Genomic DNA, 17,804 nt, shown 5'->3' on the forward strand with positions numbered 1-17,804 from the left:
TAATTCTACTGCAGTGGGATTTGTTAATGTTGCATTTAAAGCACTCCATTGCCAGTTTCTTATTTTATTGCATTTAACGTTCAATATTGTTTCTGGATAAAAATCAGTGGTGACAGTTGCATACACTTTTGGAGAAGTACTAGCACTGTGATCGTGAACTTGGTAGTAAGCTCCACTGAATTCAATTAAGCTGACTTCCAAATAAGAATACTTAAGATTACAACCTCTGAGATATAACTAAGCAGAATACTCCAGGGAAAGAGCTCTGTGTTCATTACTCAACATGTATACATTTTGCCCACCGAAAATGAAACATTTGCCACATACCGGTAATTGTGGATCCAAAAAACGAGCACAAAGTAGATAAGATGATTTTAAGGTGATTTATAAGACCATATTTTATTGGCAAGAGAGTGTACAAAATTTCCAGCTTCTGCAAAAAATTGTACCCTCTCACTCACTAACATCTAATCCAAAGAAAGGTATCAACTTACCCACTTTGTCTTACTGAAATGGCCAAGCCAAATAAGGAATTCATTCCAGAAGCTTCACTCTTGAATAAGAACAAGCCAACTAAACCAGAGCAATTACTGTATCAATGCAGTAAGTGAAGGTAGTGTCAACACAGGCATATGAGGTGTGACTCAAGAAGAATGTTCTTTTTTTTTTTTTTTTTTTTGGATAAACCACTCCTAAGAACAAGAGACCTGTTCAGTAGTTCCAAAGGCCTCCTTCCTTATTTCAATTTCTGCAAATCAACCAAACAACATCAAACATACAGCTGAGAGATCAAAGATCAGTGTAAACAAAGCCAAGGCAAGTTGGATCTTTATCTAGAGGAATCTACTTGCGGTGAGTTGGCCTACCTATTTTTACTTATTTTAAGACAAATTTCCAAAGGAATCTCACGAGACAGGAAATTAATAAGACATACCACACTCAGTCTGCTCTGTTGGGGTTAAATGTATATTTATTTTACCCTCCTCCAAGATATTCACAGCTCTAAAGTGTAAATTGAACAAGGAACTAATAAAAATCTAAATAGTGTTTCTAACATCTGACAGAGATACGACATAATTGAATGCCGATGTGCTTGTTGTCTACACACATATTTCCATGACGAAAACTTTCCAGCATGTGTTGGGGGAGCGGGACAGGCTGAGAACTATAGTAAAAAGCAGCCATTGACTACAGCGAGACTAATAAACAGACTTTACTGGAAAGCAGCTACTGCATATTGCATGAACATGAATAATCATTTACATTCCACTGATAATAAACTGGCAATAGTAGTAACGCAGGTGGAACAGCACATTTCAACCAATGATCGGCCCTCAAATAGCAGCATTATTCCATTCCTCCTATGTTACATTTGCATCCTGCCCCTTCTCTAAGAAGTTCAAAGCATTAGACAAAAGAGTTATCTCTTTTTTCCCTGATAGGCTGTAGAAGCTGATAGAATCCACCTGATTCAAACAGAAATCGAACATCTTTTTGCCTCTCTCACTCCCCAGCTTGCTGGTTTGCTTCTGGTCCACACCACTGCAACCTTTCTAACTGTGAGCTAGGGGAGGGGCTCCACCAATTTGCTGCCTCATAAAGAACCTCTTTCCTTTATTTCTCCTAAAGGTCCATCACCCAGGCAATGATCTCATCAGGAAGCTAGCCTGGCTTGGACTGGGGACCTGTGGCTCCAAATGAGGCTAGATTTGGGTGATCTCTCAGCCTAGCAGTGGATGCATTTTAGCTGCTTATTCTATAAACTAGCTTTATCTGTATACTTGCAACATGGAAGAGCTGCAAGACCCCATTCATGTATATTTACTAAATTATATGCCGCACAAAGGAAATAAGCTAATGAAGATGTCAAACATTATTCTATTCTTAAAAGCAGAAATGCAATTTCCATGACTATAAAGACGGAAATAATTGAGAGAGATATGGAATGTTGGAAAAGCAAGTATGAAACCTGCAAACAATTAGTTTCTGAAGTACATTATTGGTTAAGTTCTGCTGGGGAAGGTGTGATACTTTTGTCACACACACAAAGAAATGGCAAGGAAGGAAGGAAGGAAGGAAGGAAGGAAGGAAGGAAGGAAGGAAGGAAGGAAGCAAGCTTACCATAGCTTTGTATATAGCCTGACCCTGAACCATAGAAACTGTGACTCTATTATTATTGACCCTGAATTGAAGGTTCTATCTGTTGTTCAGGATCACATGCAGTACTTCCTCTTAGTATGTTTTCATGGCTCTCTTTCCATTTGTGTGATCTGCAGACAAGACAAGATTCTTGGAGAAGTGAGATCTGCCAGATATGTGCTCATGCTCTGAGCTTCCTGGTCCAGAGTTGAACTGCCAGAGTAGAACCAGCTTGTTCGATGGTGGAGATTGTTATTCCTTCATTGAGGAAGGTTGTGCCCAGGCTTTCCTGCATGAGACCAACCATCTGACTAGTACCACTTCATATGCATGAAGGATAAGGCTAATGGCTGCTAGTCATGAGATCCCAGGTCAGAGACACCATGCTTCTGAATTCTAGTGGGAACAGCAGTAGGCAGTGGCGTAGCGTGGGTTGTCAGCACCCGGGGCAAGGCAAGTAATTTGCGCCCCCTAACCCGTGGATTTGCGCCCCCTAACCCGTGGATTTGCGCCCCCTAACCCGTGGATTTGCCCTAACCCCAGATGTTGCGCCCGGTGCGGCCGGCCCCCCCTGCACCCCCCACGCTACGCCACTGGCAGTAGGAAAGCTCTATTGCATCTGGTTGGCCACTGTGGATGCTGATGCTTTTACTTTGATCCAGCAGGGCTTTTCTTGTGCTCTGAATCGAACTTCTAAAATTGAAAGCATATTGGCAGACATAGTGGTTGAATGGCACTGGGAGAGAGGCAGGGAAAGCAGAACCTTATTAATCCAGTTATTGAACCTCCAAGCAGCATTTAGGACTATCAACCATGGTACCTTCCTGTAAGTGAAAGAGAGAGGGAGGCACTATGTTCCAATAGCTCCAGCGATTCCTGGAAGATAAAGCCCAGGTGGTGGTCCTGGAAAGGGTAATTTGGTGCCACAGTGGTCCATCTTATCTCCTGTGTTATTTAACATTTACATGAAGCTGCTAGGCAAAGTCATGCAGAGCTTTATAGCAAGGTATCAACAGAATGCTGATTATATGCAGCTCTCTCTCTCTCTCTCTCTCTCTCTCTCTCTCTCTCTCTGTCCTCAGTTATTATTTACAGTGAAGTCTGGTTACTAGCAGATTCTACGCTTTCTCTTTTTAGACAACGAATGAGAGGCAGGTATATAGTAATTACAGGAAGAATACCTGGCTACTGATTGCACTCAAAGCAAGGAAAGACATGAAAAGAATGCCAAGAGGATACTTGCCTTAGGGAGGGAGCTCCCCTCAAGCCAGTTGACATTTTTACAAGGTTGTTAAAGCTGCTCTGGGGCAGACTGTGTCAAGAGAAAAGGAGGGAGTCAAAACGCTCTTGTTCTGGGGACCTGGCTTCTGTTGCCAGACTTCAGATGAGGGAGAGCAGGAACATAACATAGAAATGAACTGCTGTGAGGAAGCTGGCCAAAAGAGGCCCATACCGATAACATCATAGCGTATCTGGGAATACTCATCCTCTCCTCACACCCCAATCCTACCCACCTTTATCTGGAAGTAAGTCTCATGGTTATCAGTGGAGCTTACTACCAAGTAAATGTACTTATGACTGCAGCCAACAGCGTGCGGGGCAGGGGGGGAGACCCTAGAGTTCTAAAATGTTGGCATTTTTATGGCTGTTGCAATGATGTCCAAAATAAATGCTTTCCAAGCATAGCTAGACACCCACAAAACAGGCAATATGATTGTTGTGCCAAAGTTATGAATGTGGCCATAACTGTTGTGAAGATAGGGAATAGATGCATTCCACAGCTTTCAGGTTGAGTGGAGGCCAGCCAAGGAACTATTTTCCTAACATTTCAGAACCAAAATGGGGGAAAATGGGACACCTGAATGCAGCCCAGCTCACTTTGATCTTAGAATTGAATCTGATTAAGTATTTAAATTATATTCAAGTGTATATTCAAGCAAACAAGGTTCAGATTCTCTTTTGAATATTGCTTTCTTCTCCCCTCTACCTAGTGAAACAGACCATTCTGCAACCACATATATTAACTCGGCGAAAAGAAAATTATCGAAGCAATCTGACCAAATTGGACAGCAGGTTCTGTCTACATCTAGCAATAATGCAAATGAAGGACTATATAGTTAGCAATATTTTTTAAAACCCTCTCATTTATCATTACAGCTAAACATCTAAAATATGTATTCTAACGTCTTTGTGTCAATTATTTATGATTTTCAGATGTGAAGGGTAATGCCTTTCTAAGAATGATTCAATATACTGCCGTATTTTTTCATCTATAAGACGTCCCCATGTATAAGATGCCCCCTGTTTTGGGGGACTCAGATTTAAAAAAATAGGGGGAGATGGCCCCGTGTATAAGACACCCTCTAATTTTTGACATTTGGGGGGGGGCTAGTCTTATACACAGAAAAATATGGTATATTTTTTAAAAAATCACTGGGTAACTGGAGGCTTCACATGGAAAACAGTGAGTTGAATGCATGATCGCTAACATTAAGACATTAATATGTTGAGTATTAAAATCTAGGAGAGAGACTGTTCTCATGTCCAGCTGAACCTCATGCTGGAACATGCCAGGAGAGCTTTTCCGTGGCCACACCCAAGATTCAGAACTCACTGCCTGGGGAGAGTTGCTTTGCCCCCTCTCTGTTAGCCTTCCAGTATCCCACTAAAACATTTTTATTCCAGGAAGCTTTTAATCTACTTCAGACGTGAGTTTAGTTGCTATATTTTTTTATCTATTTACGCTGCTCAAGAGGTTGCTGCTTTATATTTGTGTGTGTTACAGCTGTTGCTGTTTTAATGGCTCCTTCTCTTATTTTTATTGTTATGTTGTTTGCCTTTCAGCTATTAATATTGTTACTGTAATCCGCCTTGGACATCCAATACCACTGGAAAGGTGGTGTGTAAAGTATTGAATTAATTAATTATTTTAAAATGGATGAACAAACATAGATAAATGCAGAAGGTAATCACGACAAGTTTTGGCAAGAATGAAAATCCAATTCCTTCAATAAAACTTATTTTAAATATAAATATATTTCTGGTCTTATATAGCAAAACACAGCTACTGCAGTTATATTTGAAATGTGTGGTAATGGACCTTACCAGTTGTGCCCCTGTGAGCAGCCCAGGCTGTTATAAAGCACAATACTGACTTGAGCAAAGAAGGGGCACAAATGGGGGGGAAACTGGAAGCAATTTATAAATACAAGCCCCAGTAAATAAAGCTCACAAAGCTGGTACATTACAACCTACTAGGCTAAAATTTGGTATAGCACTGACTGGTCTGCATCACCGCTGCTATAGCTGTATCAGTGCATCCTGCACAATGAGTCCCCAATCCAATAGTCATCTACAACTTTAGAACAAATAAGGCACACTCTCCTACTTTATCTTGTCAGAATTCTCCTTTCTGAGATATATATATCTATTCAATAATTCATTTATTAAATTTCTATCCCGCTCTGCCTTTCGAAGGAGCCCAGGTAGTCAAACAACAATAAAAGACCTTGAAAACACATTGAAAACTAAGATTCTATTCCACCTACCCTTTGCCATAACTTAACTATGAGACTCATTTTGTACACACACCCCAACACCCACACAATAGATCCACTATATATTTTGAAGCTGCCATTTCTTTTTACCTGTAGGTTTTCATTCTCTGTTATTTCTGGCTAAAGGATCTCTAGTACCTGAGCTAAGATCATTCTCTTTTTGACACACCAGAGAGCTGCTGCTGTAATGAAATGAGTAGTCCATTTCCTATCTCTATTGCAGGTGATAAAACGTCTCAACATGAATTCAAATTTTCATTCATAAGATTTCAAACAGGTGATATTCAGCCTGTTTTTGAGAGGATATGGTTTGGCTCATGCTGTAAGTCCTTTGGGACTATTTACTTCAGGTACTGTATTTATATACTGTACTGCTTAAGATTCAGAATTTCTAAGTAGTGTACATAAAATGTTTTATACACACATACACACCTTACTCCAAGGTAAGTGGGGTAAGATTGCAGCCCAAGTCATATTCAAGAGTAAACCCACCAAATCAATGGACCTTCAACAATGGCTTTAGTCACATCTCACCCTGTATTTTAAAACGGCTTAGACAGTACAGTGGTACCTCAGGTTGAGTACTTAATTCATTCTGGAGGCCTGTTCTTAACCTGAAACTGTTCTTAACCTGAAGCACCACTTTAGCTAATGGGGCCTCTTGCTGCCGCTGCGCCGCCGGAGCATGATTTCTGTTCTCATGCTGAAGCAAAGTTCTTAACCCGAGGTACTATTTCTGGGTTAGCGGAGTCTGTAACCTGAAGCGTATGTAACCTGAAGCATATGTAACCCGAGGTACCACTGTACTGAACTTGCGAACACCAAAATGTCACAGAGAAAGTGTAGCTGGGAGCACGCGTTAATGTCTGACAAGTGAGATGACAGTTATGAACTATCACATCATATACCATAATCAAGACACCTAAAATTATTTATGATTTTATATTAGATAGGTTTCAAAGAAGTAATCAGGTCATACCATACTTCAACTGAATAGTTAAATACAGACTGAAATATCCATTTTAAGTTTACTATATCAAACATACATTTTGTCTTCACATCAATCTTCTTGTGCTTGAAAAGGAATTTATTTTATCCTTCCCTCAACTCAAAGCAGCTCCTGCTTATGCAAAACAAGACAAGGTGTTACATGTACAGTGGTGCCTCGCAAGACGAAATTAATTCGTTCCGCGAGTTTTTTCGTCTTGCGATTTTTTCGTCTTGCGAAGCACGGACTTTGGAAAAGCTTCAAAAATCACCAAAGTCTTCAAAAACCTCAAAAAAGGCTACCACACTATGAGTTGCTCCTCGAAGTGAATGCACGGTTTTAAGAAAAAGGAAACAAACTTGCAAGACAAAGGAAACAAACTTGCAAGACAAAGGAAACAAACTTGCAAGACGTTTCCGTCTTGCGAAGCAAGCCCATAGGGAAATCCGTCTTGTGAAGCAACTCAAAAAACGAAAAACTCTTTCGTTTTGCGAGTTTTTCATCTTTCGAGGCATTCGTCTTGTGAGGTACCACTGTACTTGATGTGTCCACAGCTGTAAAGGTCAATGAAGGTGCAGATCTTTTTAGGGCAGTAGTTAAATTCACTAATTTTGACATTAGTGAATGCTTCAAAATTAGCATATTTAATGCTGCTCATTTACCAGAAATATATTCATCTAACCCAGAGCCGACCTGACCATGATGCAGGGTGAAGCGCTCACCTAAGGTGGCAGAAGTGCAAGAGATGGTGCTCCGCCCTCCGCCCCCCCCCTGCCAGTGAGAGGGTTTTCTGCCGTGCAATTCCTGTGTGCCACAATGCCAACCGGCTTCCCTGTCCAGAGGAAAAGCTGAGTGGTAATGCTTGGGGGAAAGCCCCAAGTCCAGTTTGGGCAAGAGCCGGGGCACAGTGGAAGTGGAAGTGGTAGGGGTGGGGTGCACTGGCAGCGAGAGGAGGAGGCGGCAGGAGGCAGCAATTCCACGGGCCACCCCTGATCTCACTCACTCTTCCTTCAATGCTATTCAGTGCCCTTTAGTTCGCCCAGGACCCTGCCTCCTATTGCCATTTAACTGCTTATTATGGCACCAAGTGTGATTTTGTTTATGGGAGCCTATGACATCATCATCATCAGACCTAGCTTTGCTACACTACTGGCAGAATAGGATGTGTCACCACAGCCAGTCAAATTAAGTGGGAAATTAAATTGGCAAGTTAAATTTTAAAGAGAGCCGAAAATAAGCAGAAAGATGAGCAAAAGGCCATTAAAAAAAATATGCTTGGAAAAAAATGTCAAAACATCACTTTTCAGTACTCTCAAATGCTGGTATTTACCATGCCAGGTTAAAGTCTAAGGCTTTGTGCGAACTTAATCTCAAATGAGAAGTCCGTCCGTCCCCCCATATATCAGAATACGAATATTTCAATATTTGGAAGTTGAATAAGTTTCACTAATGTTTTGCTCTTTAAAAGGGTGGGCGGAAACAACCACCGTGATCTCTTTCTCTCCTGTATTTAAACACAATTGGAAAGGCACTGGTTTCTGCCATAGCATATTATTATTATTATTATTATTATTATTATTATTATTATTATTTAATCCCACTAAATTTATCAAAATCCCAAAGTTATTATCAACTTCATGTTGCAATCATTGCTTGCTTATGGTGGCAGTCCAAGAGATTTGAGGTGTACCCAATTTGTACATATTGTTTGTTGCCTTGTAAGAATTCTCAACAACCCCAGTGGAATTAACTGGTAGAACAGGGATCAGATATAACAGTTATATACAGGGATCAGATATAACAGTTATATAACAGATATAAGAGATATAAGAGATATAACAGATATATAACATGTTGAGTGTGTTCCATTTGTAAACTGAGTCCCCCGCTGCTATGGGAAAGCACGCCTTGGTTTTAGAAAGCTTTGGTTTAAGAACAGACTTCCAGAACAGATTAAGTTTGTAAACCAAGGTGCCACTGTACATACAGCTAACCCAGGACCATGAATTTTGATTGGTCTACTCTGTGTCAGCATTAGTTTGGATGCAGCCCAGATTCCGGTATATCCGTAAACTTGCAGCAGGGTGTGGGGAGCACAGAGGGCATTAAGAAAGGTGTGAGCAAAGGAACAAATGAGCACTAGCCACAGAGGACGTATCTCTGCATGTACAGATGACAATAATTTAACAACTGCTCATGCTACCTGCATAGCTTGCAGGTGTGGACACTTGCAAGGCAATGGCTTTTAGAAAAACCCCAACCACAATGTTTCAAAGGCCGAAGTCTGCACACAGACTTAGACTTTCACTTGGCATGGTAAATACCAGCTGTTACCACATGGGGGTGCACTCGTAAGAACGATTTGTCCTCTGACATGAATGACGAGCTAGAATAATCTCATGATGACTTTTCCAAGTCAAAAGTAAACACAGGGACCCTGCTCTAATCAGAGCTCCCGACAGTTTAATTTTGTTTTGGGGTTGTTGTTTTTTGCAAAAGTCACCTCTTTTTACAGTGGGTGGTAATGACACAGAATGAAGATTGCTCAGCGGCACTCAAGCCCAAGTTAACACTGCTGTAAATTGTTTGACAGTTTAATCCAAGTTTAAGAACTACATGTTGTTCTGGCATAGAATTTTACTAACTGACTCTGGGCCACATACCTTCAGTTTTAATCCAAGCAGGGCAGTACCTACCAAGCATACAAGGCTCAGCTCAAGCATTCCAATTCCAAACATTACATTATAGCTATGGTTTTATGACACCTACTGCTAACTCTAATTGGCTTGTAGGTTAGGGCAATATGTCATATAGCACTTCATTAGTTATGAGCCTCTAGCCATTAAGTATGGGAACCATAATAATTTAATGTGGAAAGCTTTGTAGGTGAAAGTGAGTACTATTTTAATCCCTTTTTTATTATCACATTCCTATCCTCTACAAAACAAAACAAAAGTCTGCCTCCAGCTATTTCCCCAAATTTCTTATGCTCAAAAAAAGCCTAATAGCAACATCCTCCACTTTCATTCATGTTTGCGTACAAATTCATTTCAAAACACAGTGGCAAAACTAAGGCTATAGTGTCCATAAATCCGCAAAGGCAAAATGAATCAAGGAATGTTAAGAAACTTCTATAGTTATCAGTTATGGAAATTCTTCCTTTGAGAATTATTCCTGAGTTTTGGCAGGGGGCTCTGGGGAAGTAGGATCCATACTTACGTATTGAGACAGGCAACACTGTGAGTGGGTCACCAGAACAAGTGGGTCCCACACAAAGAAAGCTCATCATAAAAAGTTTCAGAAGATTCCCTTGTTTGCAAGCACAAAAGGTACAACAATTGGTAAGGATACTTTTCCACGCTAAACTGGTACACATAAGGTGAAAGAGCAGCCAGATTGTACACAAACATGTAATCCGCACGTCCAGTTTGTCATAGCACTAAATGCTGATGCCAAAGGGCCTGTAAGGAATATTAAACTGCACTTCTGATATTAACATACTATTCAGAGGCAACACAGTCGGGGGGGGGGAGCCATCTAAGAATTGTACATTCCATCCTTCACCTGTAGCGCTGACAGTTCAATCTCTGGCATTTCCAGGTAGAGTTGGGAAAGAATACTGTCTGAAATCCTGGAAGGCTGCTGCCAATCAGTGTAGAGAAAACTGAGATAGATAGCCTCCTGTTCATTACAGGGGATAGGCCTCTGTGGGCATTAATGACTCTGTGGTCAAAACTGTCTTGGAAGCCCTCTTTAGTACTGGACAGAGATTTTTCCTTCTGTTTTGAAGCAATCCTGCTTGATCTCTACCCAACTGGGAGAAAGGAAGCATTCAGAAAGGTGCTACATGACACCATGGCATCAACAGAAGCATATAAAGAAAGAAGGTTAAAAGTTGGAAAGAAATAATGAGGGGGAAAACCTAGTAAGATAAACCCATGGTTTTCAGGGGGGGGGTAAAGACAATGAGGCACATGAACGCACCAGGGAGGCCACTAGCCCATCTAGTCCAACATCATCAACTCTGATTGGCAGTAAAAAAACAAAACACAAAAAAAAATGGTAAAGGACCACTGACAGTTAAGTCCAGTTGCAGATGGCTCTGGGGTTGCGGCGCTGATCTCGCTTTACAGGCCAAGGGAGCCAGCATTTGTCCGCAGACAGTTTTTCCGTGTCATGTGGCCAGAATGACTAAGCTGCTTCTGGCGCAACGGAACACCGAAACCAGAACAACACACGGAAACACCATTTTCCTTCACACCAGAGCAGTACCTATTTATCTACTAGCACTTTTTGGGCGTGCTTTCAAACTGCTAGGTTGGCAGGAGCTGGGACCGAGCAACGGGAGCTCACCCCATTGCAGGGATTCGATCCGCCGACCTTCTGATCGACAAGCCCAAGAGGCTCAGTGGTTTAGACCACAACGCCACCCGCATCCCTTTGATTGGCAGTAGCTTTCCCAAATTCTCAGGTGGAAAGGTCCTCCCCATTATCTGCTCCCTGATCTTTTAACTGGAGATCCTAGGCTGTTCTTCAGCGAAGCAGATGTTCCACCACTGACCTATGGCCCCTGGTTTAGCATTATTCAGAAGTTAGCTTCTCAATAAAAATTGAGAGAGAGTTGCCAAAGTCAGTTGTTATCAGAATTTGGAAGGGTTCATCAGAAGGTTAAGGCAAGAAATTATCTTCAGCATCTCCAAAAATGGCACAGTAGGCCACAGAAGTCCTTCTATGATCAGGACTGTGGGATACAGCAGATTTTCAAAAAAATGGATGTCATAACATTAAATAGACAAGGAAGCCTCTGTGCCACTATATGAAATTACAAAGGACAGCATAATTTACTGGGTGCTGGGGGAAGGGAGAGACAGCTCTCTGGATAAAGCCAAGAGGAAACAGCTTTTAAAAAGGAAGGCATGTTCTATAATCAGTCTAAATGCTGATGGACTCAGTAAGGAGACCAATTTTTTAATGCTGCTTTTTAAAAAAAAGAGAAAGAAGACTGCAGTTTTAAATGGAAAACTACTGAATGTCTAACTTGGGGACTGCACACTAGACCTAAGGAAAATAAACAGTGAACGTTTTCTTTATAGTATAATGATATGAATTTACTTAAACAATTGGAGGAGAAAGAGGATAATGTTTCAGTTAAAACTTTCTTCAGATAAATCATCTGCGAATGAATTTATCACACCATCTGTTGAAAATAAATCATGTACTCCTGAAGGCCACATAGGAAACTATAGTCATAACCTGGGAGTTTTCCCTCCAAATAACATTTTTTCTGATCTTTTATTCTTACTATACCATTTAAAGCACTAGATTTGCAGGGAACATCTGTTTGAACATGTGAGTAAAAAAAAAAAAGTGACTTGTGTGTGCTATTATGAAAATCTTTCCTGAAAAGTAAGCAAGTTTTTAGCCTCTCATCTTAAACATATACACCTATAATTTGTTTGAGTAATGCATTTCCCAACAATTTCTTGATCACAGAAAACACACACAAGAATATGCTGGATTTCAGTTTGAGACAAATTATAACATGGAAGTGGGACTCTATTTGTTCCCTAGTAGGGTCTTCCTCTGAAGATGGTTTGGAAACTTCAGCTGGCACAGAATTTGATGGCCAGGTTGCTCACTTGGGTAAGAGAGTTTGAGCATATTAAACTGACCCTGGTCCTACTGCACTGGCTGCCAATTACGGTAGTTTCTTGGCCCAATTCAAAGTGCTGGTTTTAACCCATAAATCCTTAAACGGCTCAGGACCACAATACCTCAAGGACCGTCTCCCCCCATGTGAACCAACCCAGACTCTGCTTTCATAAACTGAGGCCCTTCTTCATGTGCCTCCTCCACGAGAGGAGGGTGGCAACAAGAGAATGGGCCTTTTCTGCTCTCCATTTGTGGAATGCTCTCCCCATGGAGGTTCGTCTGGTGCCTTCATTACATACCTTTAGGCACCTGGCGAAAACTTTTCTCTTCAACCTGAATAATTAACATTCTGTGGCTCTTTATGTGTATTTGTGGTAGGGAGGTTATTGGTTTGTTTTTGTTTTATTATGCATTTTGTATTATAGAAATTCAACTGTGAAACTAAATTGTTAAACTAATAGCAAATTCAATTGTTAAATTATAATGATTATGTTGTAGTCAAAATGGAGCTATTAAGAAACAACAGGATACACCACATGCTCAAAGGCACCACAATGGTTGCAGAAGTAGAAAAATATTTGGGGTGGGGGATGGAAGGGGGCAAATCTTCATCTTTCTCCTAAATTACTTTGCTAATAAAAGCAGAAGAGGTACTGCCACCAAATGGAAGCAACAGTTTTGTGAAAACTTTCATTTGGGAGAAAGATGAACTCAAAAGAACTGCAATGACTTATAAGACCATCTAAGATCGTAGGTTTGATGGCAACCTCCCTCAAAACATGCAAGTGTAAGAAGTATGGATGAACTACAAAGAAAAAGTAAGAGGGGAAATCAGTCTATAAAAATGTAGATTCTCTCCATTCTCACTTCCAAAATTTTGTTTTTTTTATTGTGGTCACTGCATTTTAACTTTCGCCTTCCCATGCTTCCACTTACTTTCCCCCTGATCTTGTCATCTCCATCAAAAATATTTCTTTGATTGCCTTATGGGCCTTGTCATGCCACTTACCTTTTTTTGAAGAACATTGATTTTTCTTTCTTTGACTTCTAACATGTCTTTCATATCTCGAATTTCTCCAGCCAGAGTTCCCTTTTCTTCTGTGAGGTCTTGCAGTTGTTTGGTTTTTTTATTAAGAAAACTTTCTTTTTCTTCTAAACGTAATCTCAAGGCATCAACCTATAATAAAATATGAACATGTGGGAGTGTTAATAGATTTTAAAAATGCCATTATATTGTGATTAAGTTGTGTTTGTTTGTTTGTTTAAAATATTTATAAGACACATTTTAGGCTGTGGTTTCCATACAGTGTTACAGGTTGTTGAGCACTTACCATCCTAATCCTGTAGTTCTCTGCGTTTTTTTTTTATTTGAAAAAAATGTGCAAATCATGTTTGGGAGGGCATAGGGATGAGGGACAAATGCAATTGACTGCTCCTTTAAAGGCAAACCTGCCTAATGCACACTTGTATGAACAATACATGAACTGAACATAGGTGTCAGGTGGCTGTTGCAGTTGCTCGAGAGTAACCAGGCAGAACTCCAACCTGTGTTTTACAGGCTTTATTTAGGTGCAAACTATTTACAGTGAAGAGCCCCAAAGCTCATGTCTGGCTCAATTGCTAGCAGAATCCGGGAGTGGTCTTTTGTTGGACCTCCCCCAACATAAGAGTTTAGTTACCCCCAACCTTCTCCTTCCCTCTTTGTGCCCTAAGCTACTGCTTAGGATGGGCGATGGCAAGAGTGTGTTTCCCTCCTGTCCGGCTTGCTCAGGAGCGGTGTTAAGGCTCCCACCAGCATCCTCTGGTCCTTGCACCTCTTCCCCACTGGAGGTGGGGTTTTCCTCCTCCCTGGAAGAGGAACTGCTTCGCAAGATTTTCGGAGGCTTCCTGTAACACAACTGCCCTTCTATTTCTCGCCTCTGAGCCGATGGCAGTTCCCTGACAATAGGCATCCTTCAAAATTCACACTTCTCTGAATTTTGCAGTGCAGTTCTCCAGTCACTTTCCCAAGATCACCCAGTGAGCTTTTAGACTAAGTGGGGATTTAAACCCTAGTCCAACACTCTAACTCAGCTGCAATATGTGAGGTGGGTGTAACTATATCACTGCCCTCCACAATCATTGCAACTGATTGTGGAGGGGCAACAGTGAGACAATCACCAGGTCTCACCCAGTCCTGTTAAGTCTCAACATTTCTGCAGCTAGGAGGGCAGCACTATTGCAGCACCCCGATTTCACATGCCACAGCTGTCCTAACTACATATTAATACTACCTTGATCTTTTAAAACACAGAAAAGCACAATCAGGTGAGAATATTCACATTAATTATTGCTTATTGGTTTGAAAGCAGCATGTTTCAAGGGATGGGGGAGATGTGTGAAGCCTTATTTATTCCATGTTCCGTTCTGAGTTTTGTGATGCTAAACTTGCTCTGAACAAAAAGCTCTCCAAATCTATTTCTGAAAGTCAATTTGGGACTAATTTGGATGATCTATTAGATCTCATGATGCATGTTTCTTCCTGTTCTTGAAATGGTTGAGTTCATTTCCTCATACACTGGGGGAAAGATGTACAATGAGTTCAATGACATTTAGATATTTTCTTTTTATTACATGATTCTGGATAAGAATATCATCAGCATCATCTGTGAATAAAAATTAATGCTTCATTATTATGAGAACAGGCAAGCGTTCATATGAAACAATATTAGAAAATTGATATGTGCCACCTATGAATATAAGACCATTTATTTTAATAGTTCTTGTACAAAAGAACAAAAACCCAACTTTCAAAGGTTTATATTTTCAATTGCCCATCAGGGTGACTGTGTGCTGGGAAAAGCCTCATGTATTTCTCTTTTCCCTCTTCTTTGTAGTGTAGCACTTCACAGAGATTTCCAAGCACAGTTACCAGATCTCAACCAGGAAATATTTTATTTATTTTTATTTAAATGATTTTACAATACTATTCATATAATTTCACAGTAAAGCAGTAAAAAGAGCATTCAAATAAAAAAAAAATCAAGTCAATCAATCAACAAAACAGCAAGAGAATCACCACAGTCCACAGAACTAGGGAGAAATGGCATCCAAAATAAAAATATGAAAGAAAAGAACACACAGATTTCCAAAAAAAACAACAAGGCAGAGTGTGAGATGACCACAGAGAAGGCATGGCTCCCAGTAGAGCCTAATCCGGTCATTATATAAGATGGAGCCTGGAGCAGAACTGCTGGAAAAGATCTTAAATCCTGCAGGGAGGGTCTGCATGGGGGTAAACTTACTGCCTAAGATAATCAAGATCCCGAGCTATTTAGGACTATAAAGGTCAAAACAAGCACTCTGAATTGGACCTAGAAGCAAACTGGCTGGTATCTGTCACTTTCAAAGCTCCGCAATGAGCAGGATTTGAGTTTTGCTCCACAGGAGATACAAGAGCAGAGTAGGTGACGAGTCCAACAAGGCAGGAGGTGGCAGGAATGGCAAACATCCTTTCTCTGCAGCCCATCAAAGCTTCTAGAAACAGGCACCTGTCTGCAGACTCAGCCTGGAAATGCCATACAGCAAGCTAAAAAAAGTGTGCTAGACGACAGCAAATGTTCAGGCAGAAGTGATCTTATTCATGCCAGCTAGATGTTCTGGTATTCAGAGAATAACCATGACAGTAAAATAAGTCCTAATTTCTCATTATTTTTGAATACTATCACTTGGGGCTTAAAACTGTCTGTATTCTAAACACACTAGATTTAGCCATTAAGGCTACCATCTTTTGATGAGATCCATCTTATAACTATTATTAAAAACCTCAAATTTGTTAAGTTTTTATATTATTGAGCATTTTTTCACTAATAAAAGGTAAAGGTAAAGGCACCCCTGACCATTAGGTCCAGTCGTGGCCGACTCTGGGGTTGCGGTGCTCATCTTGCTTTATTGGCTGAGGGAGCCGGCGTACAGCTTCCGGGTCATGTGGCCAGCACGACTAAGCCGCTTCTGGCGAACCAGAGCAGCGCACGGAAACGCCGTTTACCTTCCCGCCAGAGCGGTACCTATTTATCTACTTGCATTTGATGTGCTTTTGAACTGCTAGGTTGGCAGGAGCAGGGACCAAGCAACGGGAGCTCACCCCGTCACGGGGATTCGAACTGCCGACCTTCTGATCGACAAGTCCTAGGCTCTGCGGTTTAACCCACAGTGCCACCCGCGTCCCCTCCCCCCCCCCCACTAATACACCATTGCTAAAGGTATCCAAATCTTCCTATCTTCTCTCATGGGAAGGAAGGCCCACTTCTCTTTACTGCCTGCAAGCCCAAATGGGACTGAAGTTGGAGCAGCAGTTGATTTTGAAGCTCACATTCCCCCAGCTACAGTCCAGCATTTGCTTGCTTTATTTTCCCAGGTGTAAGCAGTACTAGCTCTGTTGCACAGCTGCCTTCCTAAAACACTATGAAGTATGAGTAGTCCTGGTTGAAAACAGGCAGAGCAATGAATATGGCAATACCACTAGGGAACAACTAGTCCGTACGCACACTCTTGTGTGTGGTCTTGTGCGTGCAGACGTGTTCTTCAAGGGACAAATGAGACATGGAATGCTGGTTGTTCTTCCTGCCTGTAATTTCTCTTGCAGCTTTATGCAATCATGGAGTGGGGTAGAGGGAATGGATTTCCCAGCAACCAAACTCCCTTTGCCTGAACTGTATCCAGCCACTTCCAATATGGGCATCAGCTATGTACTAAGCAAGCATTACGTCATTTCTTAATTCATCACTGGCCATGCAGATGTGTCAACTGAAAAGTGGCTCAGAGTGACATTCTTCACTTTGCAAAAGCTCGATGCAATAATATCGTTAGTTTCCGTCTTCTTTTTTTAAAAAAAGAAAGAATCACACATCTTTCAATAAGACGCACAAGAAGAATTCAACGCAGTAGGTTACGAAAAGCACCTGGCACACTTTTGACACAAAATAAAAGTTAAGTACTGTATGGAAAAGCTGTTTGGCGCTTTGGCTTCTTCTTTTAGAATTCTTGCCTATTTAACGCACAAGGAGAGAATAAGAATGCATGAGGAATTTGATCTTGGTACATTCCAGTTATGAACTGAACCGATCCACACCTTCTGGACTAATGTGCAGGGTGGAACTCAGTTATCCACCAGCTTTCACACTTTGCAAATGCTCTGGCACAGTTCTTGGCTCAAAAAGCAAGCTTTAAAACTCACACTTTTAAAGAAATGCAAGTTTTTAATCCTCATTCAAATTAAGAATTTCCATACAGATTTTTTTTTTGTTTTTTTAGGAAATTAAATTTTCTCCTCAAGCTGCCATTAGTTAAGGATGGGAGAAAAGACAGGTAATCATACATCATACTTAAAAAGAAGCCCCAATCCATCTTGTGCCAACGCTGATTTTAAGCAAAAATGATAGGCTTTTTTATTGCTCCCAGATAGTCAGAAAGAGAGAGAGTGCTCCTAC

At 40.9% G+C, this 17,804-nt stretch overlaps 1 protein-coding gene across 13 annotated transcripts in view; it reads right to left on the reverse strand.

Moving 5' to 3' along the window:
• ERC2 (ELKS/RAB6-interacting/CAST family member 2) overlaps window positions 1–17,804 on the reverse strand; it is a 539,768-nt gene that overhangs the window by 327,613 nt on the left and 194,351 nt on the right. For all 13 annotated transcript variants that reach the window (XR_014153136.1, XR_014153137.1, XM_081848843.1 and 10 more), the window contains one exon: window positions 13,346–13,513. Coding sequence is in view for 11 of the 13 variants with exons in the window: in XM_081848843.1 (XP_081704969.1) it covers window positions 13,346–13,513 (168 nt within the window). In the remaining 2 variants the exon portion in view is untranslated. The remainder of the gene's footprint in view (window positions 1–13,345; window positions 13,514–17,804) is intronic.

The sequence above is a fragment of the Podarcis erhardii genome (genome assembly GCF_964252035.2).
Source record: "Podarcis erhardii genome assembly, chromosome: 2".
In the NCBI taxonomy this organism is placed as follows: domain Eukaryota; kingdom Metazoa; phylum Chordata; class Lepidosauria; order Squamata; family Lacertidae; genus Podarcis; species Podarcis erhardii.